Source organism: Macaca fascicularis, chromosome 7 (assembly GCF_037993035.2).
Source record: "Macaca fascicularis isolate 582-1 chromosome 7, T2T-MFA8v1.1".
Taxonomy (NCBI): Eukaryota; Metazoa; Chordata; class Mammalia; order Primates; family Cercopithecidae; genus Macaca; species Macaca fascicularis.
This window is the reverse complement of record NC_088381.1, coordinates 67,567,331-67,588,861: the sequence shown is the minus strand read 5'-3', so window position 1 is coordinate 67,588,861 and position 21,531 is coordinate 67,567,331. Positions and strand designations below refer to the sequence as shown.

The following is a 21,531-nucleotide window of genomic DNA, read 5'->3' as shown; positions in this document are numbered from 1 at the left end:
AGGGTTTTTATAATGAAGGGACATTGAATTTTATCAAATGATTTTTCAGCATCAATTGAAATGATCAGTGGTTTTTGTCCTTTATTCTGTTGATATGATGTATCACTAATTGATTTGCATATATTGAACCATTCTTGCATTCCTGGGGTGAATCCCACTTGGTCATGATGAATAATCTTTTTCTTGTGTTGTCAAATTCAGTTTGCTAGTAGTTTGTTGGGGATTTTTGCATTGATGTTCATGAGAGATATTGGCCTGTAGTTTTATTGTTGTTGTTTTGTTTCTTTGTTTGTTGATGTATCTTTGACTGGTTTAGGTATCAGGGTAATACTGGCCTCATAGAAGGAGTTTGGAAGTCTTCTCTCCTCCTCTATTTTTTAGTATAATTTGAGCAGGATTGGTATTAGTTCCTCTTTAAATGTTTGGTAGAATTCAGCAGTGAAGCCATCCTGTCCCAGGCTTGTCTTGCCAGAAGATTTTGTATTTCAAACGAGATCAAATGAGAGGTTTGATCTCGTTACTTGTCATTAGTCTACTCAGACTTTGGATTTCTTCATGGTTTAATATTGGTAGGTTGTACATGTCTAGGAATTTATCTATTTCTTATAGGTTTTCCAATTTATTGGCATATTATTGCTCACAGTAGTCTCTAACGATCCTTTGAATTTCTGTAGTATTGGTTTTAATGTCTCCTTTTTCATCCTCGATTTTATTTGGGTCTTCTCTCTTTTTTTTAGTCTGGCTAAAGGTTTGTCAATTTTGTTCATCTTTTCAAAAAACCAACTCTTTGTTTTGTTGACCTTTTATATTACCTTTTCTGTTGCAGTTTTATTTCTGCCTGATTTTTATTTTTTTTCTTTACTAACTTTGGGTTTGGTTTGCTCTTGCTTTTCTAGTTATTTAGATGCATCATTAGGTTATTTATTTGAAATTTTTCTGCTTTTTTGATGTAGGGGCTTATTGCTATAAATTTTCCTGTTAGTACAGCTTTTGCTGTATCCCATAGGTTTTCATGTGTTGTATTTCCACTTTCATTTGTTTCAAGGAATTTTCAAATTTTCTTCTTCATTTCTTCATTGACCCACTGGTCCTTCAGTAGCATATTGTTTAATTTTCATGTGTTTGTATAGTTTTTAAAGTTTCTGTTATTGATTTCTAGTTTTATTCCATTGTGGTCAGAGAAGATACTTGATACGGTTTATCCTTGAGAATGATTGCTGAGGAGAAGAATGTGTATTCTGCAGCTGTTGGATGAAATGTTCTGTAAATATCTATGAGGTCCATTTGTTCTATAGTGCAGATTAGGTCTAATGTTTCTTTATTGAAATGCTAATGAGTAGTTTACACACCACAACTACAGTGTTATTATAGTCTGTATTTGTCTATGTACTTACTGTTACCAGTGAATTTTGTTCCTTCAGATAATTTAGCTCATTAATGTTCTTTTCTTTCAGATCGAAAAGCTCCCATTAGCATGGTGAGTATTAGGGAGTGAAAAGCTCCCATTAGCATAGGTCTGGTGTTGATGAAATATTTCAGCTTTTGTTTGTCTGGGAAAGTCTTTATTTCTCCTTCATGTTTGAAGGATATTTTTGCAGGATATAATATTCCAGGATAAAATCTTTTTCCTTCAGCTCTTTAAATGTATCATGGCATCTCTTCCAGTCTGAAAGGTTTTTACTGAGAAATCTGCTGCCAGACATAATGGAGATTTTTTATATGTGATTTTTTTCTTTTATCTTGCTGCTTTTAGGATCCTTTTTGTATTCTTTACCTTTGGGGGTTTGATTATTAAATGTCTTGAAGTAGTCTTATTTGAGTTAAATCTACTTGGTGTTCTATACCCTTTTTGAACTTGAATATTGACATCTTTCTCTAGGTTTGGAAAGTTCTCTATTATTATCTCTGTGAATGACCTTTCTATCCTGATCTCATTCTCTACCTCCTCTTTAAGGTCAGTAACTCTTAGATTTACCTTTTGAAGATATTGTCTAGATCTTGTTAGGTTTGCTTTATTCTTTATTACTCTTTTTCCTTTTGTCTTCTCTGTGTATTTTGAAATAGGCTCGCTAATTCATTCCTCTGCTTGATCAGTTCTGCTGTTTAGAGACTGATGCATTCTTCAGTTTGTCAGTTGAACTTTTCAGCTCCAGAATTTATGCTTGGTTCTTTTTAATGTTTTAATCTCTTTGTTAAATTTATCTGATAGGATTCTGAATTCCTTCACTGTGTTATCTTGGATTTCATTGAGCTTCTTCAAAACAGCTCTTTTGAATTCTTTGTCTGAAAGGTCACGTATCTCCATCACTCTAGAATTGGTCACTGGTACCTTATTTAGTTCATTTGGTGAGGTCTTGTTTTTCTGGATGGTCTTGATACTTGTGGATGTTCATTGATGTCTGGGCATTGAAGAGTTACATATTTATTCTAATCTTCACAATCTGGGCTTGTTTATACCTATCCTTCTTCAGAAGGCTTTCCAAGTATTTAAAGGGAATTGAGCATTTGATCGAAGTTTTTGGTCACTGCAGCTATATGTTCATTAGGGAGTGCCCTAAGCCCAGTAACTCTGTGAGTCTTCCAGTCTTGTAGAGGAAATGCCTCAGTGGTCTTGGGTAAGATCTGGGAGAATTCCTTGGATTACCAGGCAGAGTCTCTTGTTCTCTTCCCTTACTTTCCTCCAAACCAATACAATCTGTCTCTCCATGCTGAGTTTCTTGGAGTTATTGGAGGGGTGATACAAGCACTCTTGTGACCATCACTGCTGAGATTGTGCTGTGTCACACCTGAAGCCAGAGCAGTACTGGGTCTTGCCCAAGTTCTATTACAACTATTTCCTGAATTCTGCTGATGTTTATTCAAGGGCCAAGCAAAAGTTGATTCCTGCCAGAACTGGATCTTTTCCTTCAGGGCAGTGGATTTCCTTCTGGCCCAGGGTGGATCTAGAAATGCAGTTCAGGAGCTAGGGCCTGGAATCGGGGGCTGTAGGAATCTGCTTGGTGCTTTACTGTGGCTGAGCTGCTACCCAAGTTGCAAGACAAAGACCTCTTTTTTCTCTCCTTTCCTGAAGGAGAAGGAGTCTCTGCCCAGACAATCACTGCCCCAGGCCCATGGCAACTATAGCTTGGCTACTGCTGATGTTTATTCAAGGCCCAAGGGCTCTTTATTCAGCAGATGGTGAGTCCTGCCAGGTTGGGGTTTCTCCTTTCAATGCAGTGGGTTCCCTTCTGGCCCATGGTGGGTTGAGGAATGCCCTCCAGCAGCTAAGGCCTGGAATTGAGGAAATGAGAAGTCCTCTTGGTGCTTTAGTATACTGTGGCTCTGCTGGTACCCAAGTCACAAGATGAAATTGTTTTTACACTTCCCTTTCCTTTCTTCAAGCAGAAGGAGCCTTTCCCTGTGGCTACTGTAGCTGAGAATGTGATGGGTCACACATGAAACCAGCACAGTACTAGGTCTTGCCTGTGATGACTGCTGCCTGGCTACAGATGGTGTTTATTCAAGGCCCAAGGGTGTTTGTTCAAGGCCCAAGGGCTCATTAGTCAGCAGGTAGTGAATTCTGTGACACTGGGTCCTTTCCTTCAGGGTAGTGAGTTCTTTTCTGTACCAGGATGGGTCTAGAAATGTTGTCCGGAAGCTATGGCCTGAAATGGGGGCTTTAGGACTTTGCTTGCTGCTTTATTTTACTGTGACAGAGCTGGTATCCAAATTGCAAGACAAAGTCCTCTTTACACTTCCCTCTTCTCACAGAACTGTGAGCTGCATTGCCTGGAGTTGGGGAAGGGGTGATGCAAGACCTCCCTTGGCCGCTCCAGCTGGTGTCTCCCTGGAAAGTTCTCTATTAATAAAGTTTCCTGGGTTGCATGCACCCTAGTTCCACTGGCTGTAGGCCCAGCATAGCACTAGTATTTGTCCAGGAATTGCAGTCCTTGTGGCCTAGACTGCCTTTTAAGTTTACTTAGGACCCCAGAACACTTTATCCCACAGTGATGGGGCTAGCCAGAATTCAGTTTCTGTTTCTGACTGCTGGGATGGATGATTGCCCTTTGGCTAGGGCTAGTCTAAGTGCTCCCTCCATGGGCACTGGCCAAAGCCGGTGGGAAACACTGGGAAAGGCCTGTGTTGCTTTCCACTGTGACAGGGCAGCACTGAGTTCCAATGCAAATTCCCAAAATTACTTTGCCCTTCCTCCCCCAAGTGCACAGATTCTCTCTCCATGCCATGCTGCACTGCTGGGGGATGGAGGAGGAGTAGTGTCAGCAATTCAAAACTGTCTTTCCTACCTTCTTCAGTGCCTCTTTCTTTGACACAAAGTTATAATCAGGTACTGTGATTGCTCACCTGGCTTTTGGTTCTTATGAAGATGCTTTCTTGTGTGGATAGTTGTTCTATTTGGTGTTCCTGCAGAAGAGATGATTGTTGGAGGGTTCTTTTGAGCCATCTTGCTCTGCCTCCTCCTCCAGAAATCAATGTTAGTGCTTTTCTGATGTATCTTTTCGCACCTGTTTATTTTCCTTTCATGTTATTACCTTTAGTGTGCATCTCTTATTGGCAGGATATAGTGTAGCTTTAGTGTAGCTTTTTTTTGTTTGTTTTTAAATCCTGGCTGATGCTTCTTGTCTTTTAATTGGAATATTTAGTCCATTTTCATTTAATATAATTATTGATATTTTTACATTTAAATCTGCTATGTTATTATTTGTTTTCTATTTATCTCATTCATTGCTTCTTTCTCCTTTCTTGCCTTCATTTGGATTAATCACTTTAAAGAATTATTCCATTTTACTACTGTAGTAGTTTGCTAGTTATATATTATAATTATTTAAAAAGAAATCCTAGAAATTATAACACACATTTTTTAATGTGGAGGAGTCTTCATTAAATTAGTACTGTATCACTTCCAAGCAATAGAATAGACCATACAACAAGAGTCTCACTTAACTCCCTTAGTGGTGGCTTTTGTGCTATCATTTTTATGTTTTTGAAATTCTACATACATTTAAAACCTCATAAGACATTACTTTTATTTTAAGCTGTGAATATTCACTTAGATTTAACTTTCTGGAGCTCTTCATTTCTTTCCCTATTTTCTTATTTCCATCTGTTTCCATTTATATATGTGCATGTATATATAATACAAAATTTTATGTATGTGTGTGTTTCCATTTATATATTGTTTTATATATAAATTCACATATATTACATAAATGTGTGTATATATAATACATACACACACACTAGATATATAACTTTTTAAAGAACTCCTTTTAGTGTTTCTTTTAATGTTTGTTGTGAGGAATTCTCTCAATGCTTTTTTATGAAGCATATATTCATTGACAGGGAATAGAATCTTAGATTGGCAGATATTTTCTGCCAGCGTTTTAAAGATGTGATTTCATTGTTTTGTAGCTCCTTGGTTTCTCTTGCAACATCAGCTAAGAATCTTTTTGCTGCTTCTTTGAATGCAATGTGTATCTTTCTCTTTGATTGCTTTAAAATTTCTCTTTGTCTTTGGTCTTCAGCAGTTTAACTATAATGTGCCTAGGTATGTTTATCTTCATATTTATCCTGCTTGGTATTCATAGAGAAGTTTCAATCTGTAGCTTGGTGTCTTTTTTCTATTTTGAATAATTATTGTCCATCTCCTCTTCAAATATTGTTTCTCTCTCATTTTTCTGAACTCTAAAATACACCTGTGTTAGGTATTTTCACCATGTCTGATGTGCTTATAGTGCTTTTTTGTGTTTTTCATCTTCTTTCCCTTTATGTTTCAATTTAGATACTTTCTACTGACTGAACTTCCAGTTCACATATTCTCTCAGTTGTCATGTCTAATTGTTATTAAACACTTCTGTTGGGTTCTTAATTTTAATTATTGAATTTTCATCTGTAATTTTCATTTGCTTTCTTTTTATGTATTCCAATTTTTGATAAAAATTTTACATTGTCATTTATTTTATTCGACATATTTATCATAGTTACATTAAAAATCATTTCAGATGTCAATATTGGGATTACCAGTTGGATCATCTATTCTTTTCTTAGTTTTCCATTGTTGGTTCAGTATCCTGGTATGCCAAATGATTTTTATTTGAATGGCACATATTGTGTGTGAAGAATTGTAGCAGGTCCACTTCCTCCAGAGATTATCTAGTTTTATTCTGGCAGATAATGAGGGTAAAGGCTTATAACCTTGCTACAGATGGACTGAAATGATTGAAGTTTGCGTTCCAGGCTTTCTGAGGGCATGTCCCCTTGCTTGCTTTTGCTCCTAGGGTTTAGGCATTCAGGAATGAATTAAAATCTCCGGATGTTTTTCCTTTTTGGGCAGTCCTGAACTCCAATTTTTGTCTCTTGATCACTGTGATACTGCAGAAATATCTGTTTAGGTATTTAGCCTTCTAGGAGCCTCTTTGTGCTGGTTTCTTATCATTCTGCCTTGTGTATTCAGCTTAGGAATTGTCAAAAGCCTCAAGAGGAAATTGAACATAGCTTGTCAGGCTTGCTTCTTTACGTTTCCCTTTTTCCCAGAAATTTGGCCTCTTATATCCCGGTTCCCTTGGTTACAGTGTATTCAAATTTTTCTCTTACACAACCTAGTGAGACTGCTGCAAGTTCCAGGCTGGTGCTTTCTGCTCAGACTTTATGCCCTATGTTGTAAGACAGAACATTTCCCAAAGAGAACAGTCAGCTATAGATGTATCACTCACCTCAATTCATTTCCCTTCCTCCCGATTTTGGCCCCTCAGATCCTGGCTGCCTTGGTTGCTCTGATGACCTCAGAGATCTCTTTAAACTTTGAAATTTGAAAAAATTTTAGACTTACAGAAAGGGAAGTTGCAAAACTAGTACAGAGAGTTCACATATACTCTTCACTCATCTTTCCCTAATGTTAACAACTTACGTATTACCTTTACTATTGATACTTAAAATTGCATTGCCATATTCTCCAAGCTGATAACAACAGAGCATGACTGCCAACTGGTTGAAAGAAGAAAAAGGAACCTTTCAAAACGGTGACATTTTTGGCACAGGGCTTCTCAAAGTGTGTTCCTTAGAACACCAGTCCTTGGAGATTTTCCTATTAGACAATTTCCACAGCCCAATGATTGTGGAAAATGCCACATCTTGCATATATGTGCCCCTTTGGAAATCCACAGTGCCCATTACCATTTTATTTTATTTATTTGTTTTGAGATGGAGTCTTGCTCTGTCACCCAGGCTGGAGTGCAGCGGCGTGATTTCAACTCACTGCAACCTCCGCCTCCCGGGTTCAAGTGATTCTCGTGCCTCAGCCTCTTGAGTAGTTGGGACTGCAGGTGTGCACCACCATGCCTGGCTAATTTTTGTATTTTTACTAGAGATAGGGTTTCACCATGTTGGCCAGGCTGGTCTCAAATTCCTGACCTCAGGTGATCCGCCCGCTGCGGCCTTCCAAAGTGCTGAGATTACAGACATGAGCCACTGTGCCCGGCCCTCCATTACCACTTTAAAGCCTCTGAAAATGTTTTAGTAAAGAAATCTGCTTAATTTTGTTTTCCCTGTGTTTCCAAATATATATAGTCAAGAGCTCTTTTTGGTTTTTTGTTTGTTTTACTTTGCCTGGCCCTTAGGTACATCCCATGGAGCTAGTGTTTTGTGGCACACATACTGGAAAATACTATTCTAGAGCATTTTCTAAAATCCTAAGTTATAAATTTTGCTTTTTTACATTTTCTTCTGGGTTCTGGCTTTCTTGCTGTTTAATTTCTTGCTTCATGAAAGGGAAGAAGATGGAGACGCCAAGGTTTCTTTGAAAACAGATATTTGCACAAGAAGGCAGCCAAGGCTGTGTTAACATTTACCATTAAAAATCCAACACATCTAGACAAAACACCAAATGCAAAAGCTTCATGTTTCCCAAATAAATTTCTTTTATAATTTGTCACTGCTCAGTTGTAGTCTTTGAAAATAGTTTTCATTTTCCTGTTACTGAGAAAATTAAAGCAGCCAAGAAGTAGATGGTGAACAAGGGTTTTATCTCTGACTGTAGCACCAAGGCAACCTGAGAGAGGTCTAATTTGCAGCATAAATCTTCTTTTCCACTGGGGGAAGAACACATGAGCCACGTTGAGTAGCCACCCATTTGTATTTTTGATTTGCAACTTCTGTCTAGTGAGCAAAGGTCAGGTGTAGTATTTGTGATGGGGAAGCTGAATAGGTGAGTGAGGGTAGCTTGTGTTTGATGCTGAAGAAGGTAATTAAGAGGGTTTTAGAATGTAATTTTGGCATTTTTCCCCACTCCACCTTCACCTCTTCAAACTATGTGTCCCCTGTCATTGCCTAACCGATCTGCCTGTCTACCTTCTGGTTCCTCTCCAGTCCATTATCTCATGACCCACTTGACTAATCCTTCTGAAACTCAGATCTGTTCTTATCACTTACCTTTCTAAAAGTCTCCATTGTCCCCAGAATTAAGTTTAGCCCCTTGGTCTGGCCCCTGCATGTATGCCTGTCTGCTCCTTTTCATTTAAGCTGAGTCTTTCATATCCGTTACCCTTGCTGAATTATTATGCTGTTTCCTGTTATGTTGTATGCATGTCTTAGAAGCTGCATATAGCTGGATTTTTAAAATCCACTCTAGTATTATTTAATATGTTGAATGTAATCCAATTATGTAGATAATCATTACTGATCAATTTGGACTCTATTTTTTAATCAACCATTTCTTTGCTTATGCTATTCTTTCTGATAAAATTGCCACTTTTCTTCTTATCTCCCTGTAGAACTCCGTATATCCTTCTAGGCTTTGTTCTGGAACTTTCTTGGCACATTCTCATCTATATAATTGCTTCCTTCCATCTGGGTTTTAATGGCAAGTTCTGCATCTCTATTACAGAATAGTATTGATCTCATTGTGGATTGCTGTTTGTGTTTCTGCTTTCCAGTGGGCCTGTAAGAGTGACTGATCTTTGCATCTCTAGCAAATTGGCAGTTGGTAGACTTTCCAACTTGAGATATTAGATGTCTTAGAACTTAGATTGGATGACATGGTGTCAGTTTGAAACATTAAATTGAGGTGTTCTTTGAAATGTATTTAAGGTTATATGTTGATTTCTGAATACAGCTTTAGCTGTATACCACAGATTTTGATGTATAGTATTTTTGTTGTTGTTAAATTTTTTGGTAATTTCTGTTGGGGTTTTCTTTTTAATCTGTTTAGTTGCATACTACAGATTTTGATGTATAATATTTTTATTGTTAAATTTTTTGGTAATTTCTATTGGAGTTTTCTTTTTAATCTGTTATTTAGGACAGAATTTTAAAATTTTGTGCTGACATACTTATTTTTATTGTTGGTTCCTAATTTAATTGCATTATGGTTAAAAAACCCAAAACCTAATAAACACGCTCTATATGGTATTGATTGACTTTGTTACCTAGTATTAGGTTGGTGCAAAAGTAATTGTGGTTTTTGCCACTACTTATAATATTTTGCAGCAACATAATATATGGTCAGTTTTTGTAATGTTCTCTCTGAATATACATTTTTTAAATTTATTGGCTGAGGGAATATATGTATATGTGCATAATATTTGACCAAGGTTATTATTTTGGTCATTCAGATAATCCATATATTTTTCAATTTTTTATCATGTTTGATATGTCAGTTTTCTGATGAAGTTGTATTAAATCTCCTGCTGTAATTGTGGGTTTATCAGTTTCACTATTTCAGTTTTGCTTTATATTTTTTGGAGGTTATACTATTAGTGGAAACAATATCATTATTATAACAATTTTGGTGGATTGCTCCTTTTATTATTACATTGAGTCTCTATTCCTATTAATGCTTTGCCTTAGGAAGGTATTTCTTAGGTCGGGCACAGTGGCTCACATCTGAAATCCCAGCACTTTGGGAGGTGGAGGCAGGAGGATTGCTTGAACCTGGGAGCTCAAGACCAGCCTGGGCAACATAGAGAAATCCCATCTCTACAAAAATACAAAAATTAGCCAGGCATGCTGGTGTGCCCTGTGGTCCCAGCTATTCCTGAGATCACACCGCTGTACTCCAGCCTGGGCAACAAAGCAAGACCCTGTCTCAAAAACAAAAACAAACAAACAAACAAACAAACAAAAAAACGAAGAAAGGTAGTTCTTGTCTGATATTACTGTTACAGGCTTTATTTTGATTAGCATTTTCCTAGTATGTACATTTTGTCTTTTCAGTCTTTCTATGTGTTGTGTTTTAGTTGTGACTCTTAGAAGATATATATAACTAGCTTGTTAAAATTCACTCTATTATTGTTATGTTGAATTTAATCCAGTTATATAGATAATCATTACTGATCTATTTAGACTTATTACTATCTGATTTTGTGGTTTCTATTTGCCATTCCTTCTTCCTCCCTCTCCCTCTATTCTCCCTTGTTTTCTTTTGGATTGAAAAATACTGGTTTTCTAACAGTGTGCTGGTATGGATACTATGTTATAACATGCATAGTACTATATGGGTATCATAGTTTTGTGTTTTTAGGAGTTACCATTAGTTATATAACACAGATACCTGCTGTGCATTATTTTAATTATGCCTAAAGTTATACCCATTTCTCACCTCCTCCTGAACACACATGGATCTTAGTGTGCTTGAAATATTCACTCAACACCCTTCCCCATTTCTGTGTTATTATTGCTTAAGGTTTTAATTTTACCCTTGTGTAAACTCAGACACATTGGTTTTTGCTTGTTTGTTTGTCTTTACTCAATGATAAATTTACCACCATAGTTTCTCAATTTCTATTCTCACCATTGTTTCCTATGGTCCATACTTTCCCTCTTAGTTTGGTTTTTATTTCCTTGATGTAATACTTTAGCATCACTGTTATTTGAGTCTGTGAAGTCTGAATATGTCTTTATTTTGTAGTGTGATCTCAGCTCACTGCAACCTCTGCCTCCCGAGTTCAAGTGATTCTCCCACCTCAGCCTTCTGAGTGGCTGAGATTACAGGCATGTGCCACCACATACAGCTGATTTTTTTTTTTTTGAGATGGAATTTCATTCTTGTTGCCCAGACTGGAGTGCAATGGCGTGATCCCGGCTCACCTCAACCTTCATCTCCCGGGTTCAAGCGATTCTCCTGCCTCAGCCTCCTGAGTAGCTGGGATTACAGGCATGCGCCACTACGCCCAGCTAATTTTGTGTTTTTAGTAGATGGGGTTTCTCAATATTGGCCAGGCTGGTCTCTAACCCCTCACCTCATGTGATATGCCACTTTAGCCTCCCAAACTGTTGGGATTACAGGCGGGAGCCACTACACCCGGCCTTGCTCTTAAACAACAGTTTAGGGAGAGAGAAAATTCTAGATTTTTATTGCGCCACCACACCTGGCTAATTTTTGTATTTTTAGTAGAGACAGGGTTTCACCATGTTGGCCAGGCTGGTCTCGAACACCTGACCTCAGGTGATCCACCTGCCTCAGCCTCCCAAAGTGCTGTGATTATAGGCATGATCTGTAATCCTGTGCCTAGCTGATTTCTTTTTAGCACTTTGACGCCATTCCTTCATTGTCGCTGGCATCTGCTGTTGCAGAAGAGAAATCTGCTGTCAGTCTTATTGTTGCTCTGGATGTTTTTTGCCCCTGTGATAGTTTTAGGATTGTTTATTCTTGAGATTTTGCTGTGTCTGGGTGTGAGTTAATATTCATCTTGCATGGTACTTGAGTGTACTTCCAAACTGTAGACTCCTAACTTCCTTAATTACAGAAGAGAAAAGAGCCATTTTACTCGTAAATATTGATGCTCCTGTATTCTGTTCTTTTTTCTGGAGTGCCTGTTGGATATATCTTGGAATCTCTCACTTATCCTTCATATCGATTAACTGATATTTCATTAAAAAAACTCTTCGTCTCTGTTTATGTTCTTTGAGTAAATTCCTTAATATTTTCCAGCTTGCCAGTTCTTTCCTGATTGTGCCCAGGCTGGAGTTTGTCCCATCTATTGGGTTTTTCATTTTTATGACTATATAATACTTTTTTTTTTTTTTTTTTTTTGAGACGGAGTCTCGCTCTGCCACCCAGGCTGGAGTGCAGTGACGCGATCTCGGCTCACTGCAAGCTCGGCCTCCCGGGTTCACGCCATTCTCCTGCCTCAGCCTCCCAGGTAGCTGGGACTACAGGCGCCCGCCACTATGCCCGGCTAATTTTTTGTATTTTTAGTGGAGACGGGGTTTCACTGTGTTAGCCAGGATGGTCTCGATCTCCTGACCTCATGATCTGCCCACCTTGGCCTCTCGAAGTGCTGGGATTACAGGTGCGAGCCACCGTGCCCGGCTACATAATACTTTTTGTTTCTAATGTTTTATGTCTATCTTTAAAATTTCTGTCCTTTTGTATAATTGCTTGCTTTTCATTAATAGAAGTTATTCCTTTATCATTTTAATAATATCCTAAACACACATTAAAAAGTCTTTATTACATTGTTTCATAAAATCGTTTTCACTAGAAGTGAATTCATGTTATGTTACGTTATGTTATGTTATATTATGTTATGTGATTTTGTTGGCTCTCTTTCTTGGTGTTATATTTTATTCATGTGCCTTAGAATTTAGATCTAGGATGAATTTTAATTTTAACCTCTTTTGTGCTCACTTCTGTCTAGTGATTGTGGCTTCTTCCACCCAGCTTTCCAAGGCCCCAGTACAAAACTGTGGTTTCCGTTCTGTGGTGATACTGAGGATATCTGGATCCAGTCACAGAGCTGGAGTGGGGAGGAGGTGTGACTTGACTTATTCTTTGTCCTTCAGTCTCCTTGGGCCTGCAGATTGCCACATGTGGTAGCATCAGACAGAGATTTACATCCGAATTTTTTTTTCCAGCCTCATTTGCTTTTCCATCCCCAGCTGTAAGCAGAACTTGAACCCAGACTCTGGTCTCATGGAGCACTATTTTAGATCAATTTGTATTCAGCAGGAACCAGACTGCTGGCTGTCATAGCCTGTGTGCAGGCAAGAAGCCCAGCAGGCCTGAGGCCTCAACCTTGTTCATCATGTTGTGTTTCTGTTCATTTTCAGGTTCACAAAAATGTTTATTCTGGTTTTGAGCATTGCTTATCTTTCTGGTTTTCTTTTTTTGATATTTAATCTATCCTTGCTACATATTGAAGGCATAAGGAGTACATATTTTGATATTTAATCTATCCTTGATTTGTATTCAGAGCATAGGGAGTGCATCAGAGTTGAATTTGAATAGTCGTCTTACCAGAAATAGAAGCTTGAGTATTTAGATTTAGCTTCCCGTACCTAAAGGAAATAACCCTGTAACCCTGGAATGAGGCCAGGTGCCCTGTAGGAATCACGTCTCTTTTTTATCTTTCTATCCCAAGTACCAGTCATGTCCCTGCACATAGTAGATGCTCAACAAACAATATTTGTTCCTTGACTGACCTCTGAAATATAATTGAGTGGCCTAAACAGCTAATGCTATGTGTGTATTTATACTTAATGTATCAAAACAGCTAAACATCACTGGAAAATTCAGGAAAAGCAGAAACGAATGATGACTCTTACCTGTGACTCCTGTTGAAAATGATCCCATATGTTGTCTTTTCAAACAAGATATATTCATGTCACTAGTTTCTGTTCTTGAAAGTAGAAACACTACTCCTTCTATTAGACATTTTGGTTTCTGAAAATAGAACAAGTAAAACCTGAATGAGTGAGAACTGGTTCGGATTAAAGAGATTTCGGGTCTAACTCTCCAAGCCAAAGGGATTTTCAAATAGTTATTTTAAAACGTGGATCTACGTGTGGGCTTCTGTGGTTTCAATAGTCATAGGAAATGGCAGGCCTCTGTATCAGTTGGCTTTTGCTATATAACCCACCATCCCAAAACACAGTGACTTAAGACAAAAAAAATGTCCATTTAGTTTATGATTCTGTGGGTCAGCAATTTGGGCTGGGAGCACTGGGTGGGTGCATGTGCTGGTGTGGCTGATCGCTGCTGGGTTCAGTCACCTGTTGCCGGTCAGCTGCCAGGTGAGCTGAGGGCATGATGGTCCGAGGTTGCTCAGGTGGGATGGCTGATCTCTGATCCACATTATCTTTCATTCTCCAACAAGGCAGCCCAGACTTAGGTGGAAGTAGTTACAGTGGACCTCACAGAGTGAGCAGAAGTATCTGTAGAGCCTCTTTGTGAGTACTGATTGGGACTTTATAGCTATACAGTGTGGTTTACACTCTTCTATTGGCCAAAGCAAGTCGAAGGGTGGAAAAATAGACTTCTTAATGGGAGGAGGTGCAAAGCCTGTGACCACCTTTGCAATCTACCATGGCAACAAAACGTGGAGGTGCCACTCCTCACCCCAGGAGAGATTGTGTAACTTTCCTTAGATTCTCAGGCTATTACCTCCAAAGTTGAGAACCAATATGTTGGATGATTTCACTACTGAATAACAACAACAAAAATGTTTAGGAGAGTTAACTGCTGATGGATACATCTGTTACGACACTGCTTGGTGTGTGGAAATGAAATTCTTGATTTTTTCTATTGGAAGTTATGCCTTGTATCAAGGCATTAGGATAATTCTCTCTGACTTCTGTACTCAATCTGAAAAGTAAGGATTCTTGTCCAGTGTACCAGATAACTTCTATTATGTAGCAAACCACCCCAATTCAGTGGTTTAAAGCAATACCATTTATTGGACTCCTGTTCCCATGCCTCAGCAGATGGGGCTGATCTTGACTGGGGTCTCTTACGTTACTGCAGTCACCTGCAGGTCAGCTGAGTGGCTCTGATTCTGAGGGTGGACTGGTTGTACCTTGGGGGGTGTCTGGGCCACTTGTTTCTCTCCATTCAGTTAATTTACCTGGGCTTGTTTACAGGGTAGCAACAGTGTTTCTAGAGAGTGAGTGGAAGCACACAGGATCTTTTCCTGCCTAGCTAGGCTTGTTTCTGTGGGGTCAAAACAAGTTACAAGCCCAGCCCAGGTTTACTAGGTGGGGAGATAGACTCCAACTCTAGCTGGGAGAAACTGTAAAGACGCAGGACAGGGAGGATGGAGAACCCTGGCCAATTTTGTAGTCTTCTCTAGCTATTGTCTTCAAGAAATTCCTTCTCACACTTCGAATTTAAGTAAAATACTGTCTCCACTTATATTGTTCCTATTAAATAGTAATACCGCATGTGTGTAATAATAGTAGTAACTACATTTGCATTTAAAACAACCTGCAATCTTTTCACCATTAATTGATGGCACCTCCCTTACTATGAATTTGAATATTCATATTACTATTTTAAGGGCATAGATTATGTTAATGTATTTTGCTAAAGAAAATGATTGAACGTATTTTTTTCTTCCAATTTGTCTTCCTTGTTCTTTAATCCAACCCTACTGGTGGCAGACTTGCTTTTCTAAAGGGTTTCTCTGTGTTTGATGAAGACTCTTTAGGGATCTCTAACTTGTACCCTTTAGCTTGGCATTTGAGAATCTGTGTGCTCCGGGCGTTGCGTAAGTTTCAGATTTTATTTTCGTCCATTCTCCCTTGTGCGCTAGTTTACACAGTTAAACACAATTTATTGATGTTTTTTGAACACATTGGCCATACACAAATTGTCCTCAGCTCTTGGGCAACATTTTGGGTTGTTACAAGTGTGTGTGTGTGTGTGTGTGTGTGTGTGTGTCCATGCTTGCAGTACTGGCCTTTAGCAAGTAGAGACCGAGGATGCTGCTAAACATCTTGCAGTGCACAGGACAGCCCCCACAACAGATAATTATCTGCTATAAATATCAATAGAGCCGGGGCTGAGAAAACTTGCCGTATCCATTCCTGCCCCTGGCTTTTTTTTCCATGGTGCCTCATCCCAGAAGGCCTTTTCTTCAATGCTGCCCGATGAAATGTTCCCTGTCCTTGAAATGCCAGCTCAAATGCCACATCTTCTAGGAAACAGATCCTGCATGAACCCACTCCCAGTGCTGTGGGTTCTCAAAGTCCATTCTGTGCATCACTGAAGTGACTACCACTTAGTGCATTTACAATAATTTGTCTCTAGTACTATTATTTTTTAAGGGTTCTTATTCTTTCCTTGTTTTTTAGTCAAATGTGTGTTGACTCTTTGGGTGAACTGTGTGTTCCTTGATGACAAGTATCTCTCGTGTCTTTGTCCTACAGCACTTACCATGTGTTTTACACATAGTAGGTGCACAATAAATATCTGTTGACTGCATGAGAAATGTATGTCTTCCTATGCCTTTAGATATGGTTACCCCTTCCAACAATTTTCTTAAAGGACTTAGTTCAAAAAATCTAACAAGTTGAATCCAAGTTTGTTTCTGTTTTTAATAATTTAGGTAAAAAACTGTGACAAGAAATCATTGTACAGTGCAATTATTTATGTTTATTTCTGCAGCTATTTAGTGAAAAAATAAGTGGTGCTGAAGGAACTAAACTAGACGATGAATTTCTTGACATGGAAAGGGTAAGAGAGCATTTTAATTTGTAAATTGATTAGAAACTGACTTTCATTGTGATATGAGATATACTGCTATTGTAAAGGATATTCGAGTGGAAATCTAGGATGTTTAAATATAGGTGTGGATTATGCAGTCTACGAGGCAATGCTTTCCCACGTCCCAGCCCAAATCAGATCCTCCCCCTGTAGCTATATCCAGTTTGCGCAGGTCGAGTAATGAGATCGATGTGGCTAACTGGTACCCTCTAGTGGACAGAAGTCTGAATGTGCAAAAGATGGGCAATCTTGGCAGTTACTGCAAGGCCAAAGTAATCGGTAGTATATATTTTGGAGAATCAAAATGTATTTCTGGGACAAGATTTTTCAAATGCATAATGATTTATTTACCATGTGGAAGACTCGGGTTCTGCTCCCATGTGTTGCAGGAGCTGCATAGCAAACAACTTTTATCCTGGTTCTGCCACTAGAACCAGAGTGTGGGAACTTGGATAAATGAATTCATCTTTTTGAACTGATACAGAGATGATAAGTGTGCCCTGCTTGTCTCAAATGGATTTTGTGAGAATTATGCAAACATTAACATATTTGAAATAACTTACAAAAAATATGAAGGGCTTGGGACAGAAATGATTGTAACATGCTCCAAAGAAAAATGGTATCGTCTCTGTCCCTTAACATGTTTCCCAGTCAGCTGTGTGTAGTTGCTCATGTGGAGGCAGAACTAGAACCACCAGTATTAACAACATACTGTTTCTTTTCTCATTGTCTGGGCCCTTTAAACATAGCCTTGTTTTAATAATTAGACACCCGCCCCGCCCCCTCTGTCAAAGGAGAGAGGGAGGAAATGACACAAGGCGTCCACCCTCAGGTGTAACATCAAGGCTGCAGACACAGTAGGTAGCAGAGATGTCAGCAGGTACTGGGGGAGGAAGTCCAGCCCCAGGCTGTCCACCGCCCAGGAGAGTATCTCCTCAGGATACCTTGGCTCTGGCCAGCTCATCTTCCAGGGAGTTCTCTGTTCTCTGGATGAGAGCTATTGAGTGTCTAGAAATGTTAATGCCTTGAGGGGGAAAAGCTTATTTTGTTTTTGCTTTTGAAAAAAATTAATTTCTGAACCTTTAAACCATGGAAACATGTTCACACCATTGACATACTTTAAATTACTTTAAAAAACTCTTAATATACAAATATGTGATGTATAGCTTTGTTACTAACAAAATGATTTAGTTGAAATGTTAAATTTTAAAGCATTTTTCAAGAGTTTCAGTTTCAGTTAATGGATTGAGATCCTTCTTGCTTACCTGCTTTTACCTCCAAAAACCCCAGTGAGTTACAGAAGAAACATAAAGTCTATTATCTGTTTTATTGCAGCAGTGAAAAGCATGGAAACATAACAGATGACCAGAAGTTTTAAAAACCTTCCAGAAGAGATGCATTAGATGATATTAGACCCACCTAAAAATGATACAGAAATGCCAAAGTAGTGGGAAAAAATATTCTATAATTAATGCTAACAATATAAAAATAGAGGAACAATAGTAAAATCATAATAAAATTTGATGCAAGAAAAGCACTAAATTTAAAAAAGCTTTTTAATTATAAAAAGATACAGTCAATGTAGTCTATCAGGAAGTTATAATGGTTATGAACCATTCTGCACTACATAACATAGCGTTTGAATTTGTAAGGTAGAAGCTGTCAGAAATAAATGGAGAGTTGATAAAAATATAAGTAGACTTCACATACCTCTCTCATAAAATAATAGATTAAACTGACAATAATCAATAGGCTCATGGAGGATTTGCATAAAATATGATTAATAACTTTGATTATAAATAAATATAGATATCTGCATTCCCCAAATGGAGAATGTGCATAGTTTTCAAATTCCTTTGGGACAAATACGGTAATCAATTATGTACTAAGTTATAGAAAAAAAAAAAAACTCGATAAATTTCCCCAAGTGATACCATAGAACACAAGAAGTATAAGGGAAGGTAGAGCTTCTAAATTCTGGATGTTTGGAAATTTAAAAATATGTAAGAGTAATTCTTAAAGAGGAAATGGAAAGTAAAATGATGTTATTTAAGCATGAGTGACAATTCTTTATGTCAAAGCCTGTGATATGTGGCTAAACTGTAAATGTATTTAAAGAAAATAAATGTTGGGAGAAAGTGAATAAATCATGCAATCCAAGAAGCTAGGAAAATAACAGCAAGTTAAATTACTCTAGGTAGAAGGTAGAAATCAATATGGATAAAAAAAGAGATTAATAAAATAGAAAACAATAATCACAAAAGATCGAAACTACAAAGCCAAGAGCTTTAGAAAAGCTGTAAAGCAACAAACCTCTACCGAGTGTGGCCAAGAGGGAGAAAAAGGAAAAACACAAATAAATTACATAAAGAAGAAGAAAGAGGATATGCCCACTGATAGCATTTTTTAAAGAGAATGCCGTATATAAGTGTCAGAAATGAGAGTTGCTAGCAGCTGTCTTACTCAGGGGCTGGGCCTAAGGGAGTCAGTGGCACAGCCCTTGGGACACCTCATGGGCAGGGTGCCAGCATTAAACAGAAATTCCAGATTTAACTAACCAAGATGCTGCCATACCAGGTTGACTTCACAAAAATAATTTTTACCACTCTGCTTTCCTCTATTTTTCTTAATGGTTTGGCAAGATATTTTCATAGCATTTGGTAGATGTGAACAGACACACACACACACACACACACACACACACACACACACACACACACACACACAATAGTGTCCTTAGTTATTCTAGGAGGGAGATTTTGTTTGTTTTTAAGCTACATGAGTTTTTGTTGTTTTTTTGTTTGTTTGTTTGTTTTTAATGCTCATCTTGACTCCACATTAGCCAGCATATTTACTCTTCAATTTGTAAAGGGTTTATTTCTAGTTTTGATGCTTGAGCTGGTGTGGAGGCAGCTCCAGTATGTGCATGTCAGGGCCTACGAGGCCCTTGCAAGTTTTTGGTCATTTGTTTCTTGGGCTTTTTTGTTTCAAAAGATATAAAAAAAGATCTGAAGTAGAAAATGTCCCCATTCTAATTCCTCTCATCATCATCATCATCATCATCATCTTCTTTCAGAAGTGACTCAGCTTTCTGATGGCTTTTCATGTCCAAAAAGTGTTGTATATATCAAAGGGAACACTATGTTTTAACTAATATCTAATTTGTTACATTATAAATCTAAAATCCTCAGTTTTCTTAAGCTTTAAGCTGAACTTACGAATCTTATTTCCAAATTTAGTAATTTTGCTATAAGATGATAATCATTATAGTTAATTTTCATTCAAGGTTGCATTAATTACCACATAAGCTTAACAGATTCAATCCTTAAATATTTACCACCAGTTCTATAATTAAGTAAATTCCCTTAGACATTTCAAGCTATAATCACAAAGGCAATGTATAGGACTCCCTCAAACTTCACATAAAATCTATTAACAGCATTTTCCTAAGCCCTTAACATTTCTTGTGACTAATAAGACATAAATATCTAGGTTATCGGATTCTCTTAAACATTTTAACGATCTTGGCAAATAGCTGAACGTACCAAAGAGATCTCAAAGTCACAAAACTTGTTACTAGGCCAAACGCACACGCACATGCCCACTTGCACACACAGCACACACGTATCAGTAATATAGGTTTGACTCCTTTTTTTTTTTTTTTTTATCATTTCTATACTGTCTTTTAAAACTTTCCTGGGGCTCCAGATTAATTTATTTAGTCCAAATTAATGTATTTAGCTAAGGGGAACAAATGCGATTTCAGGCAGGATAAGATTGCTTGCTTGCAAACTTGTGACCCTGGCAGGATCATAGTTCTCTAAATTACAAAAATGATCTGTCTTCTATTATAAATCACTCTGCAGCTTGCTTTCTTCCTTTGTATGTACTTTGAATGTCGATCCTCCTTATTTTTTTTCCTTATGATGAAAGAGTATTCCTTTACTTGGATGTTTCATAATGTATCCAATCAGTCTCCTATTGATTTCCATTTTCAATATTACATAAGATGGCCTAACAAACATGTTTTTCCTTCACTGCAATTTGCTGGTGTGTTTCTAAAAGGTTAAATCCTTAGAAGTATAATACCTGGCTCATTAATATGTCCATTAATAAGAACTTCTCCCTTGACCTCCAAAAACATATCATTTTGCATTCCTGTTGTGTATGAAATGACCCATTACTCCACACCCATATAATACCTGATATTGAGTATAACTGATTTTAAAAATGCTTTTATCAATCTGGAGAATGTAAAGTATCTCCTTTTTATTTACAGTTCTGAATATTTTTTTCAAATCTTTGTAGGCAGCTTATGTTTTTCCTCTTTACCTTCTTTCTTTTTAAGACATGGAGTCTTGCTCTGTTGCCCAGGCTGGAGTGTAGTGGTGTGATCTCGGCTCACTGAAACCTTCTCCTTCCAGGTTCAAGCGATTCTCCCACCTCAGCCTCCCGAGTAGCTGGCATTACAGGCACCCATCATCATGACCGGCTAATTTTTGCATTTTTGTAGAGATAGGGTTTCACCATGTTGGCCAGCCAAGTCTTGAACTCCTGACCTCAGGTGATCCACCTGCCTCCAGCCTTTTCCTTCTTTCTTGTTTGTTTAAATGGGAGTTTTGAATATTATGGATACTAACCCTTTGTCCTTTGTATATTTTTGTTTGCCACTTTTGGCAAATGTCACATACTGTATCTTTTCGTGTTCAGTTTTTGAGTTTTTATGGAGTCGGAATTTTGGTCTTTTTATTTATGACATTTGAATTTCAGGTCCTGGTTAGAAGTTTCTTCCCACTCCAGTATTTCAAAATACTGTCCTCTATATGTTAGTCGTTTTATAGTCTGGTTTTTTTAGGTTGATATTTTAAATCATGTATATAGTATGAAGACTCACTTTATCAGTTTGCCAAATTTTAACAAAAAAAAAAAAAAGAAAAAATTGAAATTATGATGGGATTTGAATGAATTTTGCATGTTAATTTGGGAAGAATGCATATCTTTCCAAAATTGAGTTTTACCATCTAAGAATGTGGTTTTTCAAATAGGTGTTGTGA

At 37.7% G+C, this 21,531-nt stretch overlaps 1 protein-coding gene across 14 annotated transcripts in view; it reads left to right on the top strand.

Annotated features, from left to right (window-relative positions):
* SH3GL3 (SH3 domain containing GRB2 like 3, endophilin A3) overlaps nucleotides 1-21,531 on the top strand; it is a 166,865-nt gene that overhangs the window by 90,012 nt on the left and 55,322 nt on the right. For all 14 annotated transcript variants that reach the window (XR_012415264.1, XR_012415263.1, XR_010588216.1 and 11 more), the window contains exon 2: nucleotides 16,379-16,447. Coding sequence is in view for 7 of the 14 variants with exons in the window: in XM_073996537.1 (XP_073852638.1) it covers nucleotides 16,379-16,447 (69 nt within the window). In the remaining 7 variants the exon portion in view is untranslated. The remainder of the gene's footprint in view (nucleotides 1-16,378; nucleotides 16,448-21,531) is intronic.